General features: G+C 36.0%; 1 protein-coding gene and 1 pseudogene across 1 annotated transcript in view; both read left to right on the forward strand.

The window, feature by feature from the left end:
- The first annotated feature begins 2,885 nt into the window (after window positions 1-2,885).
- Window positions 2,886-12,898, forward strand: part of FZD3 (frizzled class receptor 3) — a 53,788-nt gene continuing 43,775 nt past the window's right edge. The window contains exon 1 of the mRNA XM_036752167.1: window positions 2,886-3,415. Within this exon, the coding sequence (XP_036608062.1) occupies window positions 3,227-3,415 (189 nt within the window). The 5' untranslated portion in view covers window positions 2,886-3,226. The remainder of the gene's footprint in view (window positions 3,416-12,898) is intronic.
- On the forward strand, window positions 11,910-12,421 carry LOC118844305 (annotated as a pseudogene).

The raw sequence follows: 12,898 nt of genomic DNA on the forward strand, positions 1-12,898 counted from the left end.
AAGGATATGAGAGCTGTCTTTAAGTATCTGAAGCACTGTCATATGGTAGAAGGATTAGATTTGTTCTCTTTGGCTCCAGAGGATAAAACTAGGGGGCCGTGGGTGAAAGTTATAGAGAAGCCAATTTAAGCTTGTTGTCAGGAAAAACTTCCTAATGATTGGAGCTATCCAACAGTGGAGTAGGCTACCTTAAAAAGGGGATAAATTCCTCCTCCTTAGAGGTTTTAAGGAAGACATTGAATGACATTTGTCAGGCATGTTATAGTGGAGATTCCTTTGTATAGGTTAAACTAGATGATCACTGGTATTCCTTCCAACCCTCAGATTCTGTCATAATACTTTTTTTCTGCAATGACTACCTAACCAACGTTAGAATTTGAGGGGAAAATGCATTCCGAGTTTCAGATCATAAAATCACGATATAGAGTTGGAAATCTTCTAATTTTTCCTCTTCTAGATAACGTAGCTAGTTTCCTTTGGATAGTTACTTGCCTAAGGTTGTACAGGTGATAAGTAGAAGAACTGGAATTTAAAATAGGCTCTCTGGCTCCAAATATGGCGTTCTTTAGTCAGGACTGTGGACCATAATTTCATCTTTGGCAATAGAAGCTCCTCTGTCAAGGGCAAGGGCAGAGTAAGTGGTGATGATATTGCTGGACACAATATATACTGTGAAATATATGTCTATTTATACATATGCATATATGTACATGCATCTATATACACACACACGTACACATTTTATGAAAATACTTTCTAGGTTAACAACTGACTTGTTTTATACTGGGAAACAAAGGGCAGAACTAACACTGGTGATCCAGGTTTTGTGTCAGATGCTGGCATCTTGGGAATGTAAGTCCTGAAGGGGAAAAGTTGTAATTTCTTCTACCAGGGCATATTTTTCCCACCTTGCACCAGACCTACTGGTTTACTCCTTTACCCTGCCTAGGGCTACTGTTCCCTTAAGATCCTGTGAATCTTATATTATCCCTCTCCCCGGGCACCTTCCCACAAAGGTGAGGCAGATGGCATTTTTCTTAACCCCATCCTCCATGCAGCAGACTGGAAAAACAATCATCTGAGGGGGAATTAATAGTGAATTCATTGGCAGGATACTGCTGCCCCTATTCCCTTATAGTTTAGACCAGGGGTGGGGAACCTGTGGCCTCAGGGCCTCATGTGGCCCTCTAGGTCCTCAAGTACAGCCCCTTGACTAAATCTAAATTTCACAGAACAAATCCCTTTAATAAAAGGATTTGTTCTGTAAAACTTGGGACTCAGTCAAAAGACTACACACCCGAGGACCTAGAAGGCCACATGTGGCCTCAAGACTGCAGGTTCCCCACCCCTGGTTTAGACTGTGAATTCAGCCTTTGCTCTCTCCTAGGTACTATAATTTTCTTTTCTCCATTTCCCCTGCACTCCTGGAGAACCTTCCTCTGTTGTAGTGAAGTAAAAAGTGATTTGTACTGGATTTAGGCTTGGAGAACCTGAGTTCAAATCATAGCTCCTATACTTAGTACCTGTTTTATCTTGGGCAAGTCATTTCACTTCTCTGGGGCTCACTTTCCTCATCTGTGAAAGAGAGATTGTGATTAGGTGACTTCCAAGGTCCCTTCCAGTTCTAGATCTGTTTCTCTCAAATTCCTTTCATCTTCGTGTGGTCACTGAAAACTAGCTTTTTTCTGAAGATACCTAACTATTTAGCACCCTCTCCAAGACCAGCATTCCTTCTTTCACACTTCTCTTGAAGCGCAGAGTCAAGAAGGAGGAGTCGGTATACTCTTTACTCCCCACTGCCACTCTTCAGACCTTCTTTCTGCCACCAAGTTTACTTGGGAGCTGTGCCTTTTAAAATTCCATCTAGTCTGTCTAGATCATTGTTGCTGTCCTTTATGGACCTTCAGGTCTCTCTCCCTCTTTCCCATTAAATTCAGTATTTAGCTCAGTGCATTGCACATAGGAAGCACTCAATAAATGCTTGTTGCCTTTTCTACTCTTAACATATGCCCTACTTATAATACCCTTGCACTCTTAGTTCCTCAGCCTCCTCAATACCCATTTCCTTAGTTTCTCCCCTCTCCAGTCTTACTCTCTGCTTCATCTAAGTTGGTCCCAGGTGCTGGAATTTCTAGTTATAGTTCTAGTTGCTCCATGATGAAGAGGGGCCCTGGATTGGGAGTCCCCCACTATTTGTATATATAGGGTATTTGTAAATTGAGTAAATGATCTTTTAATTCTCACACATGACATCATAAACTGCTTAATGTATGGTGCTGGCTTTTGCAATATAACCATCTAATAGGATGCTCTGTTCTGGGTGAAGCCATGTGATTGCCACTAGTTTAAATCTATCTTTTAGAAGATGACTTTTATGTTTCTACCCAGAATTTACTGATAAAGCAGTTTCAAACTTGAGTATAATTCAGTATTTCCATATGTTGAAATACAAGATTTTTTTCACAAAATCTGTGTACTTTTAAATTTTCATAATTTATTTTATAGTAATTATATACAACATTTAAAAGGGAATATGTTAAACTTAGGACAATTATATGGTCCCTCAGAAGGTACTCATTTTAGATTCTGTGACAAATGAAAAAAAGCCTACCATACAAAGAACTATGATTATTAGAATCACATAATTGGAGTCCGTATCACCTCTGATAAAAACATTTAACTTGTCTTTAAATGTAGCTTATAGATCATTTCTATTGTGACTCCAACCTAAGTAACATTTAAAAACTATACAGGGATATTTTATGAGGATGCTATGTATATTTTATAATATGTATAATTACTGTCTCTCACCAAAGAATTTAAACATACAAATATACAGGATTCTTAGAGGAAGTACCTAATTTTTTCTCTTTTATGTTTTTCAGATCTGTCAGTTAAAGGAAGAAATAGCTGGTGTACCAAGATGGGATCTATTGTTTGGGAATGTGGTTAATCAACTTGACATGTTAGTCAAATGCAATCTATATAATAAAATGAAAAGAAAAGACAAGATGATGTCATTTACCCATATTGTGAAACCAAAAACAAATACCTTCTGTCAGATGAGGTTAACAAAGCTCTGTCAATGCATAGAATATTTAACTTTTTGCAAAGCTTAACAACAAGAAGTAAAGAAGTATTTTCAAGCAGAGACCTGCAGGTGCATGATATCTAAAATTATATTTAATAGGCCTGTTTATCTGAACATTATTCAGATCCAAGAAGGATGGCTATAAGTTGGATATTCTCCTGTCTTTGGTCCGTGACTATGTTTGTGGGGTACATAAGTGGGCACAGTTTATTTTCTTGTGAGCCTATCACCTTGAGGATGTGCCAAGACCTGCCTTATAATACTACCTTCATGCCTAATCTTCTGAATCATTATGATCAACAGACAGCAGCTTTAGCAATGGAGGTAAGAATTGTTTTAAAATAATGATATATTGCTCTGTTATTTGTATATAGTCACACACATATATACAATGACTATAACATAATACATATAAAATACATGTATATATACATACATATAGTATCTAAGAAAAATATACATCACTTTTGACTTTTAGTATTCTGCATGATTATTTCATTATCTTTTAAAAAATTCATATTTAACTTAAATTATATGATAGATTGAAGAGTATATATCGGAAATATTTGTTGATTCCTTATGTTGTGATTTTAAATGGTGATTTAAAATCCTTGAATAGAGCAGAGATTTTGTAACCATTCAGAAGTCAAAATAAAGTTACAAAAGTACTGCTATACCTTTATATTAAATTATCTTATTTTTATATTTCAAGCTGTGTGTTTTATTAGACGATGGAGATGAAAAAGGTCATCTGTGTACATGTGTCAGTCATGATATGGATTGTCAGTAAGTTTGTTGATTCTGAAAAGTGAACATCTTGTTTTAGTTACCAAATAGTTCATTAGTTTCTGGTTCATAGCCATTTCCACAAAAACTCAAAGGACTACCTTTAAACATCTGAACTAGTTGATGCCATTACTGTTGTCAATTGAATTAAAATTACAGTGTCATTTAAAAAATAACTATCAGGATTCGTACAGAATTTTAAAATAATTCTTTAGGTAATTCCCATAGTAGTTTTTATCTTTTTACATCTTTTTCAACTGAGGGAACTAAATGAGTATTTTTCATATTTAGTAATATTTGAGCAACTAGCAAGACATTTAGCATATCTGAACATGTAAACCTTTTTACGTATTTTATATTATGGACAAGGATACATTTTCTTTTTTACTAGTAGTGTAAGAGCTAGACCTATATAAATTTTTATATGAAAGTAAACAGATTGGTGAAAATCTGTTTATCATGAGGATATGTTTTATACTTTGACTTTTATTCACTTCATGTAATGATTTTAGAAGTTTGAGTCCTATTGTTTTAACTTTTACCTATTTTGGAAAATTAGTGTTCTCTTAGAAGCTGAAGGACACATTACCTTATTAAGTGAAAATTGTGCATAAGAGTTGGGTTTGACAAAAAGAAATGAAAAGAATTATTAGCAGTCATTCTAAAACAGATCGCAATCATAGCATCCTATGATTGCCATGAGAACTATTCACTTTCTCCAATTTACTCAATACCCTTCTCCACCAAAAAACCCCACAACCATCTGAAGAAGAATAGTTAGTGTTGGTTTAGACTAGAAGCAATCTCTGACCCAGTGAAATATTGTTCTTCAACCAGTGGGGAACATTTTAATGTTAGATGGACATACTACTATATTGTTTAAAAAATACAACAGAATATAGGTAGAGTAAGGATGGTGAGAACTGAATAAATCACTAATTGGTAATTTTCAGTTTAAATATAGTATTTCCCTGATGAAAAGAAGTTGTTGATAACTCATTTTACCCTTCTGCCTACCTATTGAGATGAGATCCATGATTTATGGCTGCCAGAAGCTAAAGGTACATGGAAAGAATCAACATAATTTACTAAATGCTTCTCTGAAGAAAAACACTAAAGGCTGAGGATGCAGCCTTTATATCAGATAATAGCCTATCTAATTTGATGTGAAAGCTACATTGTCTCATTGAGAAATTTTCATTGAGGTGTTAAGTGCTTACATTTCTGCAAAATTTATTTTTGCTCCGTGGGCCTTAAGGTTTAATATTTCTGCAAATTACCCTAGATGCTAGTGCTTGAGTAGAGATCAATCATCCCTTGGAGCTTGGAGTCTGAATCCTAGAGCACTAATTGCAAAGGTAAATTCAGCAGAGGTATTATTTCCTAAAAGCAGTGTACCTAATCATTCCCTGGGTGAGTGAACTCTTCATAATGGAATCATGCCCTCATTCTCCTTGCTGAGGAGTCATCCTGTGTTCCTAGAGCTTAGTACAGTGCCTTGGCTCACTGTAGCAGTTTTATGATGCTCATTTATTGATATATTTTTCTGGGCCATGGCATGTTTTGATACTGTTGAAATTTTTAACTAGTGTTTTTTTTTCCCCAACAACGTATGTGCAGTTAACTACAAACTAGTTGCAATGTGTGGCTAGGACTATGTCCTTATTCCTGTCCTCTGTTAGCTTCATGTGTATTTGTGCTTACTATGGTATTCTAATCTACAGATCAAAGATTATATGACTGGCTATGGAAAGCCAGAGTGGTCTACATGTTATTTAGTGCAGCCTGGCTGAAGGACACCCTCTTTATGGATTCTCAATCTTGGTCCAAGTAATAAAAGTACCCTTTAACTCTAGCTTCTCCCAAAATTTCCTTTTGTAACCCTGTATTTTCATAGAACCATGCAACTAGAGGACTCCATTGGAACTGGGATCTTCCTACTATGTATCATGTTGCCTAGAAGGTTGGACCTGTAGTTCCTGGCCTTTTGTTATAGGGAAGAGAAAAGTAATGAACATTTTTAGATGCCTGTGAGAAATGCTCAAATTATGATAAGTATTATTGCTTATTTTGGTCTACTCAAATTGTGTGTACACTGTATATGAAACTGTATAGGAATGTTTGTGAATATGTGTATATGCCTTGTGAATCTCTGGATATGGTATATTTCTGTGTGTTTTTGTGGAAGTGTGGTTATGACAAGAAACATTGGCATTGTAGTGATTTGCGTAAATATATGATGGTTTGTTCCAGGTGATGGTGGGTATGTGTATATAATTTCTTCTGTGATATGTGTGTGTGTGTGTGTGTATGTGTTTTGTCTAACAAGGTTTAAAATGCTGCCTTAACTTTGTGGCCTTTTCTTCCAGAGCTATTTTTTTTTAAAGTTCTCTAGCAGTCTTCCTTGGTTTTTTTTTTTTCCCTTGGTATATAGGTGGGTTTTTTTATTTTAAATTTTATGTTACTTTCACTTCCGAATTCTTTACTTCTCTCTGCCCCTCTTCCACTCAATGAAAAGACAAGAATAGGTTCAACATGAATGTATATATAGAACCTATATCAAATTATGTGCTGTCTTGGGGTGGGGGGAGGGGAGAGATGGGGAAAAAATTTAAAACTCAAAATCTTATGGAAGTGAATGTTGAAAACTGAAAATAAATTTTTAAAAAAGAAAAGACAAGAAAAATAAAAACTAATACAATTATGTAAAGTCATGCAAAACAAATTCTGGTATTTGTTGAGATGGGAAGGAAGGAAGGAAAGAAAGAAAATGTGCTTCTCTCTCTGGAGGTGAATAGCATATTTCATCATGAAATTCCTTTGGAATTGTGGTTAGTCATTGTGTTGATCCATGTTACTAAGTCTTTGAAATTTATCTTTATAATATTACTCTTTCCATATAAATGGTTCTCCTGGTTCTGCTTACTTCACTTTGCATTGCCTCTTACAAGTCTTCCCAGGTGTTTCATCATTTCTTACAGTAGTATTCCATCCTATTCATATACGTTGTATATATTCATATATATACCATATATTCTATATTCTGTATAGTTTATATACCATAATATTCATATACCTTCTTCAGTCATTTCCCAATTTATGAGCATTCTTTGCATTTCCAATTCTTCACCACCACAAAAAGAGCTGCTGTACATATTTTTATACATATGGGTCCTTTTCCTTTATCTCTTTGGAGTATAGGTGTGGTAGTGACATCACTGGGTTAAAAGATATTCAAGTTTAATAGCTTTGGAGGCATAGTTCCAAATTGCTTTCCAGAATGGCTGGAACAGTTCACAGCTGGAACAAAAGTGCATTAAAATACTTGTTTTCCCACAGCCTCACTAACATTTGTCATTTTCTGTTTTTGTCAACTTAGCCAATCTAATGGGTGTGGGGTGGTAACTTAAGGGTTGTTTAAGTTTTCATTTCTCTAATTAGTAGTGATTTAGAGTAGTTTTTCATATGGCTATTGATAGTTTTGATTTCTTTCTCTGAAAACTTCCTCGTCATATCCTTTGACATTTTATCAATCAGGGAATGGCTCTTATTCTTATAAATTTTACTCAGCTCCTTATATGTTCTAGAAATGAGTCCTTTATCAGAGGAACTTACTGAAGTTTTTTTTTCTATTTCCCTGCTTCTCCTCTAATCTTAGCTGCATTAGTTTTGTTTATGAAAAAAGTGTCCATTTTACCCACTGTGAACCTTGTTACCTGTTATTTGGTCATGAACACTTTCCCCATCCATAGATTAGATGGTAATTTCTTCCATGGACCACTGATTTGCTTATGTTATTATCCTTTACAGCTAAAGTGGATTAAGACAAACAGATAAATCATTTAAGTTCTCATAGCCCACACTAACAACCTACCTTACAAAATTGTTGTGAGGAAAGCACTTTGTAAATCTTACAACTCTATCAAATCACATAGTTGGAAGGAAGTAATGGGAAAAGAACTGGATTTGGAGCCAGAGCACCCAGTCTCAAATCCTGGGCTTCCTGTTTACTAACTGACCTTCAGCAAGTCATTTAACCTTTATGGTTCTCAGTTTCCTCATATGTAAAATGAGGGGGTTGGACTAAATGGTATCTAATGTATTTTCTTCTTATGCTGAGTCTGTGATCCTATTACCTTAGAAGTCATCTGCCCTGAATGACACCTAAAATAGACTCCTGTATGTCACACCTCATCCATCTTTGCTTGAAGACCTCCAGGGAAGGGAAACAGAAACCCTTTGCATGCACAGTGGTCACACCCTGGGAAACCATCTCAACAGTTGAACTAAATCAGGTTGAGGGTAATAGACAGGCCTTAAAACCATCAGTGAGTTAGGATTATGTCTACCCCAAGCATGGAAGACTTTCTCTGGAGGAATGGGCAGATGAGAACAATATGGCCATGAATTTGGCCGAAACGGTCACTGTGAAATGTTTAGAACTTGGTCAGACATTAGAGATGCCAAGGTCATCCACTATATCCTGGGCCGTTGCCAGTCATCTTGACTTTTGTCTGGCCACTAGACTTTGATGACTCTGGAAAAGAGAGTGAGGCTGTTGACTTTGTGCAATTCTGCCTCACTTAAATCTAATTCACACACAAGTCAAGATGCCACCTCATATCATTGATTCTCTTTGAAAACAAAGGACAAATGACAAAGCAAACAATTTAAATGACTTGTCCAGGGTCATTTAGCTAGTAAGTGCCTGAGGCCAGATTTGAACTTAGGTTTTCCTGACTTCAGGCCCAGTGCTCTATCCACTGAGCCATCTAGCTGTCCCCAGTGACTCCATGAGACATCACTTAATAATATAGTCAAAAGACTGAAAAATAGAAGAAATAGAAGAAAATGAGAAATATCTCATAGGAAGAACAACTAACCTAGAAGACAGAAAACCTTGAATCAACGGACCACCTGAAAGCTGTGATCAAAAAGAGTTTAGACACAATATTTAAAGAAATCATCAAAGAAAATTGCCCAGGTATCATAGAACAAGAAAATAAAGTAGACATTGAGAGAATTCACTGATGATTTACTGAAAGTCCCAAAATGAAAATTCCCAGAAATATGATAGCCAAAATGCAGGGCTCCCAGTTAGACAGTTGAGAAGAAAGAACCAGGACATCATGGGTTCTGGATAGGGTGATACAGATAGATGAAGAGAACCTTAAAGGAGAGTTTCTTAATAATAGTAGCAGAATTAAGAAATGAGGAGCAGACAGACTTCATAATAACCTGGAAAGACTTACATGATCTGATGCTGAGTGAGGGGAGGCAGAACCAGGAGAACATTCTCCACGATTACAGACACATGGTATCTCTGATGACTAATGTTGATAGACTTGAACAACTCCACAAGACTGATGATGGAAAAAGCGATTCACATCCAGAGAAAGGATTGCAGTTTGAATGCAGATTGAAGCAGACTATTTGCTCTTTTGTTGTTGTTTTTGCTTCTGCTTTGTTTCTTTTTTCTTGTGGTTCTTCTTTAGAACTTGACTATTGTGAAAATATGTTTAGTGTGAACCTATATGTAGAACTTATATCGGATTGCATGCCATCTTGGGTGGGGAGGGGGGAAGAGAGGGAGGGGGAGAAAATTTGAAACTCATTGAGGAACTGAATGTTGTAAACTAAAACTAAAACTAAAAATTAATTTTTAAAAATAGTAGCAGAAGGCGGGTCTGGAAGTGACAGTGATAAGCAAAATATATGCGTAGTCATCATTGCGTAGTATGTAGGTAGCCCTGAGATGAGGTGCCTCAGTACTTAGAGGGGTTAGACTTGAGGTGAGGCACATTCACTGCTGTAGAAGGTGGCCGGGGCTTCGCTGTCTTCTTGAGAGAGGAAAGTTTCTGTGAGTGGAAGAAGTCTAACAGGATTCTCCTATCTTTCTTTCACAGTAATAAATCAGGCCTGAAATCATGTAGGTTCAATTATATTAGTGCCATGCTAACTTTGCCAGTTAACCATGTTTTATTTTGCGGGGCTTACAATGTGTGGTTTGGCTATCAGGAATTGAAATTGAGAAATGAACAGAGCCAAATCTGGGCATTTAGTCATTTCATGGCCTTGAACTGCTCCAGATTTGGATCACTGAACCACCCATGAAATATTGTGCACCCTGTAGGAAGTACTGTGATTTCTGTGTCACTTTAATAGTTGTCTATTCTCTGTCTCATATATCATAACTACATTCTTTATGGAATTTAACCTTCAGAAATAGAAGGCATAATTATTGACATACTGATAACACATATTCTCTGTCTTGGAATGAGGCATCCTGTTTTCATTAAAAGAGACTAAAACAAGGAGAGTGAAGGCAATTAAGGTGATTGCCTATTATGTCAAGTGTCATTTGAACTTTTGTCATGGTTTTTTCCCCCTTATAACAACAAAGGGGTAAACTGCCAAAATAAAATTTCTAATCTTCTAAAATGCTGTACCTCTAAGGATTTTGGAGGGAGTCTTTGATAATGGCCATTTTATTTAGGTCCTTTAAATGAAAATAATATAGTGAAGAAACTCAACCTGCTTTTGAGAGGGCATGTATTTTTCTACTGTGGCATAGAGGTGATACTCCCAGAGGTGCTAGAGAACAGCACAAATTTGTTAAGTAGTGATGTTAAATTTGATTAAAAATCAGAATATTGTTGTATTAGGTTTTCATGAATCTGTTCAGGAAACGTTCAAGGATGTCATTTACAAAATGTTGGAATGTAATCGAGGTGATTTTATTATCAGGTGTTTGAAGTAGGTATTCCAGATGTTAAAAGTGATTTTTCACTTGTCTTCTACCTCATCTTGACCAAGTGACATGTTTCCTGAAGTTCTAGTTTGGGATTGAACCTAGCCTCTTGTAGCCTCTCAAATAGTTTGGAGATAAAAGTAAATATGAATTTTTACAGATAATTGGTTGACAGGGTCCAGAAGGCCATGCTAAGTAAGGTGTTAAGTATCTTTTTACAATTAAACTTTACTTTAAAAAAATTAAGAACCATTTTTTCCTCCTTCCCATTTTTCTTTCTTCCTTAATGAGAAGGAAAAAAACCACATACACGTAGTTGAGCATAACAAATTCACACATTAGTCATATTTAAAAATGTTATGTTCCATTCAGCATATTGAGTTTATCACCTCTTGCAGCATGTGGGAAGCATCCCTCATTCCCAGTCCTCTGGAATCATGATTGGTCATTACATTGATCAGAGTTCTTAAGTCTTTCAGAATTACTCACTTTTACAATGTTGTTGTTTAAGTTAACCTCCTGGTTCTGCTCATTTTGTTCTCTACAAGATTATACAAGTTTCCCCAGGTTTTTCTAGAACTGTCTGCTTTATAATTTCTTATAGCACAGTAATATTCTATCACATTCATATACCATAATTTATTCAATCATTTCCTCTTGATGAGCACCTCCCTCCTCCTGGCTTCCAATCTTTTGCTACCACAAAAAGAACTGCTATAAATATTTTTGCATTTGTGAGTACTTTTCCTCCTCCTTTGATCTTTTAGGGATATAAGCCTAGTAGTGGTAGCACTAGGTCAGCGAGAAAGCATAGTTTAGGAACTTTTGGGTCAGAGTTCCATATTCGTTTCCAGAGTAATATGAGCAACTCACAGCTCCACCAACAGTGCATTCATTTACCTCCTTTCTTGAAGCCCCACCAACATTTATCACTGCCCTTTTTTTTTGGTCAGTTTTGCCATTCTGATGGGTATGAGCTAGAACCTCAAAATGGTTTAATTTGCATTTCTCTCATTTTTAATGATTTGGAGCATGTTTTCATATGGCTATTGATTGCTTCTATTTCTTTAGAAGGCTGCCTAATTATATCCTTTATTATTTATCAATTTAGGAGTGGCTCAAATTCTTACAAATTTGAATCAGTTCCATATGTGTATCTTAGAAATGAGTCCTTTGGACTGCTGTAGAAGTTCTAGTTGGATCCTGACTGAGTAAGGAGAGCACCTGGTGTAGTCGGTGCAGGTGCCACATCCTGCCCACAGGACCTGTACGTTGGAGACAATGTCTGGAAGCTTCTATTTTGTAGTTGTAGGCCATCATAATCAATTTTTAAAATGGAATTTTTACCAGCTGGCAAAGTGGAATCCAAGGATGACCATGGTCATTTGAACCACTATAGCTCATGTAGCCCTTGACGTAGGAGATGAAAATATGTGACTGTCTAACAATATATGTCTGAAAACTGTAGACAAATTCAGTGAGTGGTTTGTTTCTGCTTTAGTTACTGCAGGCCAAATGAGATTTATTATGCTTTGTGATCTAAGACAAAAAGATGGAATAAAGAACTTATTTAGTGATGTCTACTTCTATGTCAATAATTATGGCTTCTATTTCTGAAGGTTAAATTCCATAAAGAATGTAGTTATGATATATGAGACAGAGAATAGACTACCTTCAACAAGAATCTCATCACCCTTTTCCTGAATCCGTTTTATGAACCAAATTCACCTGTTCAGTCAAGTGCATTTGACAGAAAAGTTCAGTTTCTTGGGAAGAAACACCTTCTGAGCTGAATACGGCAAACTTAAATATGTGATGTCATAATTTGCATTTTAAGTTACTAAAAGGCAAGCAAGTCTGCTGTGTCTAGTCTTGGCTTTCTAACCCTCTGTAAATTAACCTCCTTTCTACTTAGAAAGACTGTAGGGCATCTTTTGTTTGTCATTGTTGCAGATGTTGCAACCAAAATAACTTATACTTTGGAAAAATAGGATATTTATGAAGAATGCTAGATGAAGTGCCCTGACAATTATTTTTGCTTTAAAAATTGTTTAGAAGATTCTACTTTAACTAGTCTGATAAAGTCTTCTTAATTAAACGGTAAGTTAGGCAAATGTCATACTGTTGATTTGGTTGACATCTTAAACTGAAATATAAAAGTTGGCTCACAATAGGAAACAAAGTTTTCAGCATATACATGGATTTTTCAAATTTATAAATATAGGCTATATTCACAGTGCTGAAGAAAAGATTTTTTTGGGTCAAATTTT

The sequence above is a fragment of the Trichosurus vulpecula genome, chromosome 3 (assembly GCF_011100635.1).
Source record: "Trichosurus vulpecula isolate mTriVul1 chromosome 3, mTriVul1.pri, whole genome shotgun sequence".
Classification (NCBI taxonomy): Eukaryota; Metazoa; Chordata; class Mammalia; order Diprotodontia; family Phalangeridae; genus Trichosurus; species Trichosurus vulpecula.